The sequence below is a fragment of the Gekko japonicus genome, unplaced genomic scaffold (assembly GCF_001447785.1).
Source record: "Gekko japonicus isolate JY-2015 unplaced genomic scaffold, Gekko_japonicus_V1.1 scaffold313, whole genome shotgun sequence".
Lineage (NCBI taxonomy): Eukaryota > Metazoa > Chordata > Lepidosauria > Squamata > Gekkonidae > Gekko > Gekko japonicus.
In genome coordinates, this window is record NW_015174283.1 from 924,163 (window position 1) to 942,397 (window position 18,235).

At 48.7% G+C, this 18,235-nt stretch overlaps 1 protein-coding gene across 5 annotated transcripts in view; it reads left to right on the forward strand.

Annotated features, from left to right (window-relative positions):
• Positions 1-11,571, forward strand: part of RASGRP2 (RAS guanyl releasing protein 2) — a 50,074-nt gene extending 38,503 nt beyond the window's left edge. For 4 of the 5 annotated variants that reach the window (XM_015423907.1, XM_015423910.1, XM_015423909.1 and 1 more), the window contains exons 16-17: positions 8,146-8,236; positions 11,230-11,571. In XM_015423907.1, the coding sequence (XP_015279393.1) occupies positions 8,146-8,204 (59 nt within the window). In that variant the 3' untranslated portion in view covers positions 8,205-8,236; positions 11,230-11,571. Of the gene's footprint in view, positions 1-8,145; positions 8,244-11,229 lie in introns of all 5 variants that reach the window. The other variant, XM_015423911.1, reaches the window with a different exon arrangement.
• Positions 11,572-18,235: the final 6,664 nt, after the last annotated feature.

Here is an 18,235-nt window from a genome sequence, read left to right on the forward strand (position 1 = left end):
CCCCCCCCAATAGGTCTAGACCGTCATCTCTTGTCAGCTCAATTTGACTCCATTCTTCACATGCCATTTTGGAACATGGTTGCTTTGGTCTGGCTACATGCCCTGCACTTTCCACAGTGATCACAGATGCAAAGAATTTGTTTATCTTCTCTGGCATCTTCCCATCGTCCTCTAGCAAACCTTTGATTCCTTGGTCATCCAAAGGCTTAACTGCTTATCTGTCTGGTTTCCTGCTCTGGAAAAATTTAAAGAAATGGTTATTGCTTGTCTTGATGCTTTTAGCAATCGACTCCTCAAAATTCTCTTCTTGCATGCCTATTTATTAACTTCCACTTCTTTTGCCAGACCCTGTGCTCCTGTCTCTTCACTTCCTTGGGGCAGACCTTCCATGTTTTAAAAGAAACTTTTTTGCTCTTTATGGCTTCCTTGACTTGTGTTGTTAACCATGCAGGCCTTCTTTTAGACTTGGCAGTACCTTTCCTAACCTGGGGAATGCATTCTATCTGGGCTTCAGTTAGGTGGTTTTAATAACTTCCAAGCTTCTGCTAGGGATTCGACTCTCTTGAGTCTCCCTTTCAGCTTCCTTCTAACTATTCTCCTCACTTTTGTAAAAAGTTCCGTCTTTTGAAAGCAAATATTACTGTTACTCTTCTGGGTTTTAGGGGTAACTTTACATTGACATAAATGCAGAACTTAATTACATTTTATTTTATTACAACACTCAGAACAATGGAATTCCCAGGACTTAACAGGGATATTGGTTTCTTATCTCACTACATATGCTAACCTCATTCACTCCTTACATCTGTATTCTTACCAATCCCCCAGAAGGGCCATTTTATTTTATCTCTTATTTGGAATAATAGATTAGAATAGTAGATAGATTGTAATATAGCGTAATTAATAGTAGAGATTGGAATGTACTTCTCTAGTCTGGGGACAGGGGAGATAAATCTACACAGCCAATCACCCCACTTCAAAGAAGAAGATGCTGTAAAGTCGCTTCCATGCTTGAGAGGAGAGGGATGGCAGGGTCTCAATTTATTAGTCTCAGCATGCTACAATTAAGGATACATCAATCTCCAATTTTGATATATTTATTTCCTTCACTGTTTTGTCCCAGAATTGAACCCAAACAAATGGTTACCATATAAACTAAGCTTATTATTCCTGTTTGATCCTTGAATTTGTTAAACATCTTCATTATGCTGCATGGTAATTTACTGCTCACCCTCTACCTATATGTATGGACTGGTAATTTCCATTTTTGTTTTTGTCTCTGTCTTGACTCTAATTGGCCCTTCCTGGCAACTACCCCCCCCTCTCTTTCTATATGTAATGGCTCAGGGCTTTTTTGGGGGGAGGAAGAGGTGCCAGAACTCTCAAGAGGGAAATGAAGTTTTCAATCTGTATACTGAAAACTCAGGAACTTTTAGACATTTTTAAAAAATTGTCAAAGAGGTTCCAGAACTCCGTTCCAGTGTGTTCCCCCAGAAAAAAAAAGCCCTGTAAGGGATGCGGAAAGTCTGTTTCGCTGTATCTGAAGAAGTGTGCTTGCACACGAAAGCTTATACCTCGAATAAAACTTTGTTGGTCTTAAAGGTGCCACTGGACTCAAACATTGTTCTGCTCCTTCAGACCAATATGGCTACCCACCTGAATTTAATAACATTGTGGTCAGTGCTACCAACTGGTGCAAAATCTACAACTTGCCCCAAGTCATGAGCCCCACTCAGAGCCAAGTCCAAGATCACCACCCCTCTGGTTGGCTCAGTGACCAGCTGTTCCAGTGCACCATCACGTATGATGTCTAGGAATCTCATTTCTATGGCATGAATCGAGCACATGTTTACCCAGTCAATGTGAGGGTAGATGAAGTCAGCCACTATCACAACATTATTTTCTTTAGTCACCTCCCCTTATTTCCTTCTCCATCTTGAGATCAGCCTTGAGTGTTTGATCAGGTGGGCAATAGTAAGGTAAAGGTAAAGGTTCCCTTGCTCGAAAGCCAGTTGAGTCCGACTCTAGGGTTCCGATGCTCATCTCCGTTTCAAAGCCGAAGAGCCAGCGCTGTCCGAAGACGTTTCCGTGGTCATGTGGCTGACATGACTAAACACCAAGGCGCACGGAACGCTGTTACCTTCCCACTGAAGTGGTCCCTATTTATCTACTTGCAATTTCTTGCTTTCGAACTGCTAGGTTGGCAGCAGCTGGAACTAGAGACGGGAGCTCACTCCGTCATGCGGCAACTCGGGTCTTGAACTGCTGAACTACTGGCCTTCCACAGCCTGCAGTTCAGCGTCTTAACCAATTTTAAGTAACCCTTAGGGCCCAATATTTCCACCCATATTGCTTCTGTTGGGGAATTTGTTCCCCTAGCGTTTTCTAGTTTTTCTTTTACTCTATGCCCTCTTAGATGTACAACACAACACCTTCGCCAACATGTCCCTCCTTGTCCTGTTTATAGGGCCTATACCCAGGGATGACCATTTCACACTGATTTCCCCATTCCATCATGTTTCTGAGATGCCCGCTGTATTGTGAATTGTCACTTAGCGCCAAGCATTGCAGCTCTCCCATCTTGGCTTGGAGGCTTGTAACACTGGCATATACCCTCACCTCCCTCAGTCTGTTTGTCTCCTCATACGGCCCTCCTTTGTCATCCTACCAATATGACACCTTTCCAGTGTGTCCTGTTTTCACTGCCACTGTACACTTGAAGGTTAACAGGGTTTTTTTTTTTGGGGGGGGGTGTATGTGTATCTGTGTGTGCTTGCATGCCTGGAAGTCTTGGTGACTTCTGGTAACCCGTAGTGGGGCTTGGACATTGCAGAGAGGTGGCTTGCTATTGCCTGCCTCTGCATCCCAGCCTTGGTATTCCTTGGAGGTCTCCCTCCCAATGACTTGCCAGGGCCAGCCCTGCTTAGCCTCCAAGATCTGACAAGATCAGGCTTGCCTGGTCTATCCAGGTCAGGGGAAGGTTAACAGTTTCCCTTGGCTTTCCACTGTGAACCCAGTTTTCAGGGTAGCCCTACCCAGTTAAGACCCACTCAGGGTGCCTCTAAAGTTGCGACCATGTCCTAATGTGAATCTCACTTAAATATCACCTGCTAATTCATTAAGGAGGCTACTTCACCATCTGCTTCTTCACACTTCTGAGTCATTTGGTGTCCTCTATCTTGTTGTTCCAAATTAAATTAAGTACACCAATCAGTGGTCATTTCGTAGAAAAAGAGCTAGGGGGGACTCATTAGCATAACTCATTAGCATATGCCACACCCCCTGACATCACCGGAAGTGTGTTCTCCCCACAGCCAGTGGCGACCTCCAGCGGGCACCAGCAGGGAGCTCCAGGCCCCGCCCTTCCGCACCTCACCCGGGGGGATGGCGTCCCCCCGCGTCCCCCCCAAATGACCCCTGACACCAATCCTGGGGCAGATCCTTAGGCGTTTTCAGGTGGGTAGCCATGTTGGTTTGCTGCAGAAGGGCAGGTGTAAAGTCTAGTTAAAGGCCAACAACATTTCTAGAGTATAAGCTTTTGCAGGGCTCTTTTTGTAGAAAAAGCCCAGCAGGAACTCATTAGCATAATAGGCCACACCCAACAGCAGGAACTCATTAGCATATTGGGCCACACCCCTGACAGCACAGCTCATTAGCACATTAGGCTGCACCCCCATGTTACCAGAAGTGTGGTTCTCCAGCCACACCCACCTTTTGCTTGTTATTCTGTTTACCTTGTTTGTTGTCAAAACCCAGGGCCTTTTTTTGTAGCAGGAACTCCTTTGCATGTTAGGCCACACACCCCGAATGTAGCCAGTCCTAATGAGATTCTGCTGTTGGGTGTGGCCTATTATGCTAATGAGTTCCTGCTGGGCATGGCCAACTTGGGAGCCCACCGGAACTCCGTTCCTGTGCGTTCCTGCCCAAAAATAGCCCTGACTGCTTTTGAGAGCCAAAGCTTCCTTCCAAGAACCCCAAGGAATACCAGGGCCGGGATGCAGAGGCAGGCAATAGCAAGCCACCTCTCTGCACGCCCCACTAGGGGTCACCAGAAGTCAACCATGACTTCCAGGCATGCGCACTCTTTCTCCCCACACACACTCTCTCCCTTGTGAAAACTCTCCACCTATGCCTACTTTCTATGTTTCAGCCTTCAGCCAATTACAAGTGCTTGCTAAAGTTTTCCTAAAGTTTGATTGGAGACCTTGATAAAATATTTTTTGGAAGTCCAGGTACCTATTGTCCACCAGGTTGCCTGGTCTGCACCCCTACAGAATTGACCAGGTTGACCAGGCTTCTGGCTGCAGAAGCTATGCTGCCTGTCCTTCAGCAAGCCTGCCTTGTCTGCACGCTTGACAAATCTAGCCCTAATTTTTTTCCCCACAGCTCGAGACAGAGGTTAGGCTGGCAGATTTTTAAGTTCCTGCATATATTTTTTAAAATAAAACATTCGTGCTTTGTTTTCCAGCCTTCCAATAAGAAGGCTGGGTGGGTGGTTTTTTTTTAGCCAATTACATATCTTAGCCCCCCAAATCAACAGGTTTTACATCAGAATTCATTGCGGCCGTAGTGCTTCCAGATAAACGATTCCTGAATTTGACACTCAAGTAATTAAAGATCCCTTTTGTGATTTATGACCTAAATTTGCAGGGCTTTAATTTGCGGTTCTTCTCCTGGCACCCACCTTTTGCCCCAATTCGCTTGCTTCTCTTTCTGCATTATGCCTCTCTGTTGCCCCACCCTGTGTGTATCCGTTTTCATTGTTTTTCTTTCCAGCATCAGCAATCACACACTATTTTTGCACACACAAATACCCCCAACAGCTGCCAAGGTGCCCCCCTTCTTTCTCTACCCACTGATCCCCGCCCCATGACGGAAACCAGCTTCCCCCACAGATAACGGCTCTCTTGGCCCAACTCTGCTTCCTGCCATGTGTGTTTTAGGTTGATAACACTCAGAGAGAGCTGTTTCCTGTGTGTGTTGCTCTGTGTGAGTTTGCACACTTCAGTTCTTTGGGCTACTAATTTGAGATTCCCCACCACCACCTTATGCCTGTAACACAAGAGTGATAACCAGCGTAACATTACAAAACATGACTGTTAGCAGAAGCACTGCCACAGGAGGCAGGAGCAGTGCGCAGATATTTAGACATCATTCTCTGAAAGTTTGTTTATTTGACTTCGTTCCTGCATTTTTAGCTCTATACTTTCTTCACAGAGTTGAGGGCAGCGTCCTCGATTCTCCCCTCATCTGTTTCACAACAGCCCTCTGAGGTAGGCTGAGAGAAAACGACTGGCACACAATCTTCCAGATAGCCGGTGTGATTGCAGTGGTTAGAGTGTCGGATTATCTGGGAGACCCAGGTTTGAATCCCCGCTCATGCCATGGAAGCTTGCTGGGTGACCTTGGGCCAGTCACACACTCTCAGCCTAACCTACCTCACAGGGTTGATGTGAGGATAAAACGGAGGAGAGGAGAAGGGGGGTCCCCACTGGGAGAAGTAAAATAAATAAGTAAGCCTCCTAGTGCAGTGATGGCGAACCTTTTAGAGACCGAGTGCCCAAACTGCGACCCAAAACCCACTTATTTATCGCAAAGTGCCAATACGGCAATTTAACCTGAATACTGAGGTTTTACTGAGGTTTTACTTTAGAAAAAACAACTCATTCATTAACTTAAGATGATCCAAACAAAGTAAGGAAAGCAATCCCAGATGCTTTCATTTACTTAAAATTATTTGGCAGAGAATTTGACACTTTAATGATGGTCTGGGCCTGGCTGGGGCGATGGCACGCGTGCCCACAGAGAGGGCTCTGAGTGCCACCTCTGGCACCCGTGCCATAGGTTCACCACCACTGTCCTAGTGAGTTTTTCACCATGAGCAGGAATTTTCAACCTGCCTCTTTCCCGGCCTAGTTCAAACACATACAACCCTGGCTGGAGCTTTCTGAAGGATACATTTGGCAGTATCATAATCCTTGTATCCTCCCAACCCCTTTCATGTTCTCAGCCCCCCAATTTCCCCCCCCCCCATACGGCCTGTAACATCAACTGCAGTGGCTGAGCTGTGGGGTGGTGTCTCCCCCTTGTGTTCTGAGGCTGCCTCACAGTGTGGAGTTTGGACTATCCAGGCAATTGACGCAAGCGGATTGGTAAAGCATTATCTCTTCTGGTCCAGCTTTTGTTGGGAGAAGGAGTGTGCCGGGTTTTAGATTTACACACACACACACACGGCCTGTGGAAAGGAATTCACATCTGAAATCTTGACAGCAAAAAGCCTATAGTAATGAAGAATATTCTCAGAGAGGTAGCTGGGTCCGTTCGTTGCTGGAAAATAAACAAGAGGCTTGTGGCTCATTGAAGGGATAGTCTTTAAGCTGGGACAGGATTTGGGTTGATTAGGAATGTGTTGCAGTTGCAACAGTCCCACAAGATGGAGGCGTTCCATGATGGAAACCTTGAATGTGAAATTCAGCCCAAAAAGTAATGGGGGGGGGGGGGCGCAGAGGCTTAATCTGAGCCATGGCTGTGTCGCTGGGGAAGGGGTGTGTGCGTGCGCTGGTTCTCCCCCCACACACACTCCATTTCTCTGTTTGAAAAAGCCATCCTCCCACTTTAAGCTCCAGTAGGGAAAAAGACAGACACAACATGGGTCCCTGTCTTTTCCTCCTCCCCTTCCCCTTTTGCTGTCACCGTCACAGCTGACTTACAGCAACCCTGTGGGGTTTTCAAGGCAAGAGACATTCGCAGGTGCTTTGCTGTTTCCTGCCTCCATGTCATGACCCTGGTATTCCTTGGTGGTCTCCCTTCCAAGTACTAATTGGGGTTGACCCTGCTTAAAGTCCGCATGGTCAAAGCAATGGTATTCCCAGTAGTCATGTATGGCTGCGAGAGTTGGACTATAAGGAAGGCCGAGCGCCGAAGAATAGATTCTTTTGAACTATGGTGCTGGAGAAGACTCTTGAGAGTCCCCTGGACTGCAAGAAGATCAAATCAGTCAATCCTAAAAGAAATCAACCCTGACTGTTCCCTGGAAGGCCAGATAATGAAACTGAAGCTTAAATACTTTGGCCACCAAATGAGAAGGGAGCACTCACTAGAGAAGACCCTGATGCTGGGAAAGATTGAAGGTCAAAGAAGACGGGGACGGCAAAGGATGAGATGGTCACACAGTGTCATCGATGCAACGAACATGAAATTGAGCCAACTTCAGAGGACGGCGGAAGACAGGAAGGCCTGGCATGATCTGGTCCATGGGGTCACGAAGAGTCGGACTCGACTGTGCGACTGAACAACAACAACAACAACAACAACAACTGCTTAACTTCTGAGATCTGAGGAGATCAGGCTGTCTAGGGGCTATCCTGGTCAGGTTGTCTTTTTCCCTACTGGCAATGCGGATTCTGTGAACTTAGGCAGATTGTGAGAAGGGAGGGCAGGAAGGGCTGCATCAGTGCTTAGTTCTTGTGGCCCTTTCTTACATGCCCAGGGAAATGCTGGTCGCCACTTAGGGGTCAGGAAGCAATTTTTCTCCAGGCCAGTTTGGCCCTGAGAGCCTGAAGGGTTTTCTTGTCATCTTCTGGGTGTGGAACAGGGGTCACTGAGGGGGTGGTGGGGGGGGGAGTATTTGTGAATTTCCTGCATTGTGCAGGGGGTTGGACTAGATGACCTTGGAGGTCCCTCCCAACTATGATTCTGTGATTCTAGTTTAAAGCAACTCAGGAAAGGGGTGAAAGCCATTTTTTAACTGGGGGAACTGTGTGTCTGTGATGGGGAAGATTCAGTACCTCCCTTCTGCAGCACTGTGGCCCTGATCCGTGGAATCATAGAGATGGTCCTTGCAGGCCACACAACGCAACCCTCTGTTTGGTGGGAGGAAATCCAAGGCCATCCTCCACAGAAGACTGTCTGTCCTCTGACTGAAGACCTCCAGCCAGCCAGAGCCCACTCACTCCCCACCTTGATAATTGCCGAACGGCTCTTATGGTTAGGGAGCTTTGCCTAATGTTTCAAATGAAATCCGCCCTCCTGTCGCTTAAGCCCATGAGATCTCGTTTAGTCCTTGGAGCGGCAGCGAACAAACCCTCGCTGATAAAAAAAAAAGTCTTTGAATTTTACTCAATTTACATTCTGGTGTCTGTGCAGAAATCCAGGAGGAAGAAGTGCAGGCGGTGGAGGATGGAGTCTTTGATGTCCACCTATGAGCCTGATGCTGGAGGGTTTGCTTGAAATGGAGGTATCAGGTGATCACACTTTGGGGGGTCTCGTGGTGGGCAGGGAGAGGGGAGGGAGGGAAAGATGGTAGCGGTGGAGCAGATGGGGTCACAGGCGCTGCCAAGGAGGAAAATGCCCCCTAGCATTTGACCCCAGAGCACTGCTCTTCTTCTTACTTGGAGCAACATAATTTGCACCTTGCATATTTATAAGCACAACTGGATGCACACGGACACTGCCCTTGTTTGCGTCACTGTCCTTGGCCCGTAGGAAAAGCTGTTTGCTCAGGGTAAAGGGTAGCTACTTTTTAAAGTGGCATCACAAGGTCACCTAATAATAGTGGCTGGCAGAACGGCCCTTTACTCCTCAGCCCAGCAGGAGTCCCGGGATCCATGTCTCTAATTTTGGAGCAGGCACCTCCCTGCCCTGCCGTTCTCTCCTTTCTTCTCGAAAAGCCCACCTTCTTTTAAAGGCCATGTGCTCTAACCACAGGGGTGTCTGAAAAGGAACACAAAAGGGGATTCAGGAGGGAGCAGAAACAGACATGCAATCAGCACAATGGCTCAGGTGCCCAGGAATCGAGGGCTACCTCCAAGTTGACTGCAGTTGCTTTGGGGAGGGGGGGGGAAGGAGGAAGAAGAAGAGGTTGGATTTATACCCTGCCCTTCACTACCTGAAGGAGTCTCAGAGCGGCTTACAATCTCCTTTCCCTTCCCCTCCCCACAAGAGACACCCGTAGGTGGGGCTGAGAGAGCTCTTGCGAGGACTGCTTGTGAGAGAACAGCTCTGAGAGAACTTGTGACTGACTCAAGGTCACACCAGCAGCTGCATGTGGAGGAGTGGGGAATCAGACATGGTTCTTCCAGATTAGAGTCTGCGCTGTTCCACTACACCAAACTGGCTCCCTGTGTGACTCAGTAAAGCTTCCGACGAGGGACTGGCTCCAGAGTCCTCTAGAAGGCAGCGGTTTTGTAATCAGCCCAGTTTTCTCTCTTTTGTTAAGCAGTTTTAACGTATTGGCCAGTGTTTGGCATTATTTGACTGACTGGCCAAGGGAACCCAGGTTTTTCCTTTCCTGGTCAAGTGCCAACCTTACCCAGCAGTTGCATCATCCACCTTTGCAGCCTTCCCACTTAATTCCTAATATCTTTGGGGGGGAGGCACTTGTGGGTCCTCAGGAAAAAGTACATCCGTTAGAGGTGCTCTCTCATTACGTCACAGACCCCAGAGCTGCCCTAGTTCCAAAAGGAGGCTTAGCTCTCTCTCAGGTTAAGCTCTTGATGATGAAAAAGCACAGTGTATATTCGACAAGATGCAGAATGCCCAGTGAATCCTCCACAGCGGCAAGGTCAGCTTTCCTGACACCAGAATATAACTGGGGGGGTATGTTAGATCTGATCATGTTCAACTCCTGCCAGTAGAGGCCTACTACGCCTGAATGGTTTTCAATGACAACCATGTTGCTAGGCTCTGTTCAATCTGTAGCCCTGATGTATTAATATCTGTCCAGAGAACTCGAAGTCAGCAGAAGGGACAACTGTGTGTGTGTGTAACTATACATTACACTGCTTGTGGATCCACCCCAGGTCCTGTCAAGCGCACAAGTGCCGGGAGTCCCTGTTCAGACTCGGCTTCTCACGCGTGCGGTGCCCAAATTTATTCATTTGTTTATTTATGGAATTTGCGCACTGCTGTCCTGTCCGAAGCAGCTGATAGAAAAATGCCGAAATGCAGTTTCCCAAGTAATACAATTCAGCAGCATGAGCAAGGGGAACAGATTCGGGGCAGGCCCTGATTGACAAGGCAACGAGCTAAAGCTCTTTTGACATGTGCCTGTGATGCCACCCAGGCTTTAAGTACCTGTGAGGAGAGGAAGACCAGCTTAACCCGGGTGGGACTCAACGGCTGACAGTTTGCTGCCAGCAGGATCTTCTTTGTTTCTCCCCCGCCAAGGATGAGGACTGTGGTGTCCAGAGAAAAAGGAAGTCAAGCCTTCCTCTCTCGGCCACTTTCCTGATCTGAACAGGCCCTGAGGAGTTGCTACTTGCCATATTGAGGAAGGTTATTTGTACTGATGAGCAGCATGTGAATTTCCTCCCTATGAGGAGAGGTTAAGGCGCTTGGGGCTCTTTAGCTTGGAGAAACGACAGCTGAGGGGTGACATGATCGAGGTTTATAAGATTATGCATCGGATAGAGCAGGTCGGGAAAGAGGTACTTTTCTCCCTTTCTCACAGTACAAGAACTTGTGAGCACTCCATGACATTGCTGAGCGGTCGGGTTAGAACAGATAAAAGGAAGTACTTCTTCACCCAAAGAGTGATTAACACTTGGAATTCACTGCCATAGGAGGTGGTGGCAGCTAGAAGCATGGACGGTTTCAAGAGGGAACTGGACAAACATACGGAGTAGAGGTCCATCGGTGGCTCTTAGCCACAACGTATAGATAGGAACTCTCAGTCTGGGGCAAGTGACGCTCTGTATTCTTGGTGCTTGGGGGGGGACAATACTGCTGGACCTCCTGATGGCACCTGGTATTTTTGGCCACTGTGTGACAGAGTGTTGGACTGGATGGGCCATTGGCCTGATCCAACATTGGCTTCTCTTATGTTCTTATGTTTACTTGGAGTGCACCTTACTTGAAGCCATTTCAGGTCATGGGGAATGGATTAAAGTCCTCTCTCCCCATGTGCCGGAACTGAGTTGAGTTGGTGTCCCTCAGCCGTGAAGTGTCGAGTTTCAACAAGGAACTCCCAGCGTATCTCTGCACGGCAGGAACCACAGTGGCCATGGGATGAACCTGTAAGACGAGTACAATGTTTAGTTAGGCCTGACTTAGTGGAGACTCCTGGGCTTTGCCTACACTTCAGAAGACTTTGTCTGCCATGTTAGGGGACAGTTTGGGAGTCAGGGATGATGGGGTTCTCTCTCCAGTTGGGAGAGCACAAATTCTGGGAGAGGGCAGATGTGTCTGGGTTTAGGCATTCATTCCAGTGTTGTGTTTTTATCTCTGCAGGATCGTCTCTTTCTCTTCTGTCCCCTCCACCGTCACTCCAGGAAGTCCTCCACCTCGTTCTAAGGGCTGCCCCCAACTGAAATGGGATGTGCATATTAAAGGGGGTGATGTGGAGCAGATACCCAGAGCGGGTGCACGGTTATGCCGCTGGACTAGGAAACCTTCTTCCTCCAATCTAGTTCAGAATACCCTCCTCCCCTCTACGTTTTTTAAGGGTTGAGGCTGGAGTTTCCATTAGGGTTCTGCCAAGTGACACAGACCTGCCCGAACCGTGTGTATATTTGTTTCAAGAACTGGATTCCAAGATGTAATGATGATTACAATAAATTTGACATTTCCTGTCTGCACACCTGTTCCATCACCCAGATATTCTGTTGTTTCCGGGACGGGAGGGTGGGGATTCAGGCAGGGAGAAGGGACCATCTATGCTTGACCGACTAAATTGGATTGGTCCACACAACCTCGTCTTTTCATGTCAGTTGCCTCCTCCCCCCCCCCCCCCCCCCCCCCACTCGGCTTCCCACAGTGCTCCAAATTTTTTCTGGGCCAGGGTCCTTTTCCTTTAAAAGCCATGTGACAGCTGCTAATTCAACTGGTAAAGCTTTCCACATCAATACATCTCCGTGTTACCGAAGAGCAGAAATTCCCTCTGAGCATATGCAGAATTGTTGCAGAAACCGCCCAAAGTGGTGATGTTGCTGCCCTCCTGTGCATTTACAGAACAAAGGAGGTGGAGTCCGAGAGGAAGGTGCCATTAGTTGGATAAATATCCCTTTGATTTTCCCCCCTCTTCTCATTTCTTGTCAAATTGGACACAGAGTGGAAAGGAGAAAAAATATAATAAAACTTGCATTGATTTTCTCCTCCCTTCCCTTGGTGACAGATTCTGCTTATCATTCTGTATTGCTCATGTCAAGGCTCTTGTCATTGTGTCTGGAATTAGTGGCAAGGCACTTAGCCTGTCCCAGATGCCTCCTACCCTGGGCTGCTCCTTCTTTGGGCTTCTTGGGCAACACTGCAAGGTGACTGCGATGGAGTCCTGCCCCCCCCCTTTATGAGAGGGTCCCAATTTTAGCTGGGGGGGGGATCCATGTGTTCTAGAAAAACTCTGTACATTGAGCGTGGGGGGGCTGGTTGAGGAAAGGACACTCTCTGCCCATGCCCAGAGGTACCTGTGATTTTAACCATCATGCATTTGCATTTATTGATTTATATGCATTACATTTATTAATTTATATCCTGCTCTTCTCCCCAGTCGGAACTCAAAAGTGGCTTACAATGTTGTTCTTCTCCTCCATTTTCTCACAACAATTAAACGATAGCCCTGTGAGGTAGACCAGGCTGAGAGTTTGACAGGCACAGAATCATCCAGCTGACTTCCATGGTAGAAGTGGGGATTCAAACCCAGGTCTCCTACCCCTCCACCCTGTTCACTGTGCCATGCTGGCTGTTGTGTCCTAAAGCTGTTGTGTTTTGATCCTAACTTTAGACAGCTTCTTTTTAAAGATACATTCATGGAGGAGGAAAGAGCTATCAAATGCTACTAGCCATAACAGCTAAATGGAACCTCCATGTTCAGAGGCAGCTTACCTGTGAATACCAGATGTGAGGGACAGATAATGGGGTGGGGCCCGCTGTCTTTGGGCCATTGGATTAGGTGGCTTTTCCCTCTGATCCCACGCGGCTCTTCTTAATGAGGAGGGTGGCAGGGTGGGGCTGGCTCCCCCCTCAAAAGCTGAAGCAGTTAAGCAGGGGAGAGAAAATTGAATTATGAAAAGTATTGATTGGCGCATGGATGGCGCAGGCGATAAGCGCCAGGCGGTCTTAAGCAGGCGGGTAAACAGAGCCCTGCTCTCGGCTCCCCTCTTGCTAAGCGGATTAAGGGAGGGGATGAGACATGACCTTTCAGACAAGAACCTCCTTTGCTGACGGCAACTTCACCCACCCACCCACCTTCCCTGACTCGGAGCCAAATCAGCTTCCGTTCCTCAAGAGCTGTTGTCCGTCCTCCCCCCCCCCCATAGCTTTTGTCTCTGACTAGCTCGGCGGCGTGATCTCATGCAGCTTGGGCCTCGTCCCACTTCATCACGTACGCATGTGCTGTGTCAAGTTGCAACCAACTTACAAGTCTTTCAATGCAGGTGGGAAGCAGAAGTGATTTGCCATCGCCTTCCCCTGCACAGCCTTACTTGGTGGTCTCCCGCCCAAGTGCTTACTCCGCTTAGCTTCCGAGAGCTGACAAAACCGGCCTCTACCCTGCCATTCCACCCCCCCCCCCCATTCATGAGTGCCAAAGCTTGTGCGGCCAGGCTTTGAGGAATAGTCTGTAGAGTGGTTACATTCTGCCTGTGACAACTGAGCCAGATGTCCTGGGACCCAGTCCTGCCTCTGGAAAGGGCAAGAAAGGATATTGTTTTCCCTTGTCAGAGGAACTTGGTTTATTTATTTTATTTATTCGCTTTATTTACATTCTGCCTTTCTGCCCAGTGGAGACCCAAAGCAGCTGATATGGTTCTCCTCTCCTCCAATTTTATCCCCACAACAACCCCGTGAGGTAGGTTAGGCTGAGAGTGTGTGAACTGGCCCCAGGTCACTCTATGGCCTGAGAGGAGATCCAGACATGTGTCTCCCCGGATCCTAGTCCGACACTTTGACCACAACCAGTGTTCCCTCTAAGCTGAGTTAGTGTGAGCTAGCTCACAGTTTTTTAGCCTCCGGCTCACAGATTTTTCTCTTAGCTCAGGAAGGAGGGCTCCAGAGCAATCTAGTTTATGCAGCAGGCAAATTGCCCACTCACAACTTTAATGCAGGTAGCTCACAAAGTAGAATTGTTGCTCACAAGACTCCAGAGCTTAGAGGGAGCATGACACCACACTGGGTATAGGTAGGTTGGTTATTTACTCACTGAGTACAGTATTATCCCGCCTTTCCTCCAAGGAGCTTGGGGTGGCATATATTGTTGTACTCTCCTTCATGTTATTCTCACATACAGGGGTGGCCAAACTTGCACAATGTGACAGCCAGATAGAATAAGCGTGAGATGTCTGAGAACTGCAAGACATGAACAAATACTACACACGTTTTTATTGGAAAAATATGCAAATTTGCTTTTTATTAACATTAAATTAGACTGTGTGAAAGAGCCACACGGGGCTCCCGAGCTGCAGTTTGGCCACCCCTGCCTCACAACAACCCTGCAAGAGTCTCCCAGCAAGCTTCCATGGCAGAGTGGAGGATTGGAACTCGGGTTCCACAGATCGCAGTCTGATACCCTAACCGCTATGCTATGGCCATTAACAGGAAGCACATGTTTTTTTCAGGCAGAAGGTCCCAAGTTCCACCCCTAGCTTCATAGACCAATGGTCGGTCTCGGTCTCCAACAACTTTGTGTGTTCCTGTGTGTGTTTTTTTTAAGGAGCAACACTTTGCCCATTAGCAGTGGGTTCTCCAAGGCCTCCCTCCCCGTCCCAGTTATCAGCCTATATGCTGAGAGAATGAACACATAACTAGGGTTCCTCCAGGTCAGCTTCACAGCTGCATTCACATGAGTCAAGGTGAACACCCAGGTCTTCTCCCTCGGCTACTGCTGATGTGACCTTGTCTCTTTCTGGGAGGCCAGCCCGACGAGCTTCACTCCATCTGTATTTTCCTCACACAAATGCAAGCGGGGGAAAGAAAAAGGACAAAGGGCTATGCTGAATAATTTATTCGTGGCTAATTCATTATGCATTAATAAATAAGTGTTTAACAATCGGCTACAACGCGTGCATTGTGTGCGGGTGGGAGGCACTGTAGGCTTACAAGGAATGCACTGCAGTCGAGGGGGGGCAGGAATTGGAGGGAGGGGCAGTCCAGGGCAAGAGTCCCCCCCCAATAGCACCTTCAAGACACCCCCCCCAGTAGGCTTAAGGGAAGTTGAGAAAATCTATGGCCACCATTACGGCCGCTTCTAATAACTTAAATAAAATTTAAATAGCTTTTTACAGACCTCACATGTTCTGTAATTATGCATCATTTATACAGCAATTTTAATGACACTTATCTTTTGTGGCCAGAGCCTGTGCACATGTACCCCTGATATGCTGTCAGTCCTGCGGAGTTCAAACATACACAGGGGCTCAGCTTGCGTGTTGCACCAACATCTTGCCTGAATTGGCAAAAGCAAAAGATTCTGACAGCTAGGCAAGGCAGGACCAAGATATTCTCCCCACCCACCCCCGGCTTCCTTATTTACTTAGATATTTATACTCTATTTTTCTATCCAGTGTGGTCACAAAGAGGCTTAATAACATTGTTCTCCCCGCCTTTTGTTTTATCTTGCAACAACAACCCTGTGAGGTTGGTTAGGCTGAGAGAGAAAGAGAGGGATTGGCCTAAGGTTACCCAGCAAGCTTCCATGGCAGAGAGGAGGAGGAGGAGATGTTTTGGGCACCACATTTTAGGAAGGATGTTGACAAGCTCGAGTGTGTCCAGAAGAGGGCAACCAGGATGGTGAGAGGGTTGGAATCCAAGTCTTATGAGGAAAGGCTGAAAGAGTTGGGTATGTTTAGCCTGGGAGAGAGAAGGCTTAGAGGGGACATGATTGCAGTCTTCAAGTATTTGAAGGGCTGTCATGTAGAAGATGGAGCAGATCTATTCTGTCTTGCTCCGGATTGCAAGACTAGATCGGATGGGTGGAAATTACAAGGGAGTCGTTACCGGCTAATTATCAGGAGAAACTTCCTCACTGTAAGAGTGGTTGAGCAGTGGAACAGACGCCTCGGGAGGTAGTGGATGCTCCTTCGCTGGACGTTTTCAAGCGGAGGCTGGACGACCATCTTTCGGGTATGTTGTAGGGCGATCTTTCGGCTATGCTCCTGCAGAATGCAGGGGATTGGACTAGATGACCTGCAAGGTCCCTTCCAACTCTAACATTCTATGATTCTATGAGGAGGAGATTGGATTTACACCTTGCCCTTCACTACCTGAAGGAGTCTCAGGGTGGCTTACAAGTTCCTTTCCCTTCCCCTCCCCACAACAGACACCCTGTGAGGTAGGTTTGGCTGAGAGAGCTCTAAGAGAACAGCTCCTGAGAGAACAGCTCTGAGAGAACTTGTGACTGACCCAAGGTCACACCAGCAGCGGCATGTGGAAGAGTGGGGAATCAATCCCAGTTCTCCCAGATTAACCACTACACCAAACTGTCTCCTACCTGAATCTCCCAGACCCTAAGTCCTGCATTTTAACCATTATACCACACCAGCAGCATGACCTGAGGGGGGTCCTCCACACTCCTCAGCTTTACTTTCCCCTCCCCCCCACACACACCCTGACTGCTTGTTGTAGGTGTGCCAAGTTTACTACATGAGTTCCTGTACTCTGAGCTCAGGGAAGGATTATCGCCCTTTTGAAGATGAGGAAACTGAGGAAAGCCGTGTTCACAACAAGGGCCTCCTTTAAGCCTTAATGTGCTTTGATGGTGAAATATCCACACTTTGCAAAGGGAGAGGCCGGGGTGAAGTGGAAATAAGGAGTACGTACTAGGGTTGCCAGCTCTGGGTTGGAAAATACCTGGAGATTTTGGGGATGGAGCCTGAGGAGGGCAGGATTTGGAGAGGGGAGGGGCTTCAATGGGGTATAATGCCACAGAGTCCACCTTCCAAAGTGCCCCCTTTTTCAGGTGAAGTGATCTCTGTCGCTTTGAATCAGTTGTAATAGTGGGAAATCTCCAGACACGTCCTGGAGGTTGGCAAGCCCAGTTTGTACCCATCATCATGGACCATGTAAGTACCCCCCTACACCACCAGTGATAGCCCCTCCCTAATGTTCCCCTCTTCCTATTCTGGCCTGGGCAAGGGTTCTGTACTGCTAACAGTTGCACAGCAGGCAAAAATCCATCCAGTCTTCCTCACTGCATGTTTGTATAGGGTTGGGAGAGAAGCTATACCCGTTGAATTGCTTTTGCCTGTCTTATATGCTTTTAAAAGCATAGAGCAGGTGGTGGCAAGGTGGGGTAACACAAAACTTTGAAAAAGATGCCTTCTATTTAAGGTTGCTATTTCCTGGCAGAGCCTCATTTGGTGTAGCCAGTTTGGTGTAGTGGTTAAGTATGTGGACTCTAATCTGGGAGAACCAGGTTTGATTCCCCTCTCCTCCACTCGCAGCTGCTGGATGACCTTGGGCAAGCCATAGTTCTGGCAGAGCTGTCCTTGAAAAGAGCAGTTTCTGTCAGAGCTCTCTCAGCCTCACCTACCTCACAGGATGTCTGTTGTGGGGAGGGGAAGGAGTTTGTAAGCCGCTCTGAGACTCTGAGTGAAGGGCGGTGCAAAGTACTCGGAAACGTGGAGTGATTCAGCAAGGAGTACTTTTATTACGTGAAGAACAAGACAAGAAACCCCGGCACGCAGGCCGGTATATATGCTCAGAAACCCACCACCAAAACACACCCCCTAGTGACCCTATAGGTTATTTACAGTGGCCGAGAGTCCCATTGGCTCTCGGCCGCGGACCTGGCCCTCTGGTTGGTGCGGGCTAGGATCCGCTCCGCTATTGTTCTGCAGGAACGAAGCTCTGGGCTTGGGCTTGACCGCATGGCCCAACGGTCGCGCACGTGGTAATGGCGGATACATTACATATTGGAAACGGTGGCTATTTACATATGTGGCCCTAAGCCACAAAGGACTTTGTAAGAGATAGTCAATACACTGAATTAAACCCAAGAATGAATAATGGCCCAACGGTCGCGCACGTGGTAATGGCGGATACATTACACCCCTCCCCCCATAGTCCAGGCTACCCGCACACAAAGTCCTGTAGGCGTGTTGAGGGTTTCCGAGTCCTTGTGGAGCGGCGTGGTTCCGGGGCGCCTGTCGGATGTACCTCGGGTGCCCGGGGCGGGGAGGTTGGTTGTGGCGTTGGTAGTGGCAGCTCCGGAGGCTCTGGGTTGGCCTGGACAGGGACGGAGTCTGGGACCTGTCGCGCTGGCTCGGTGGCTGACTCTTCGCCTGGCTCGGTGGGCTCCAGGTCC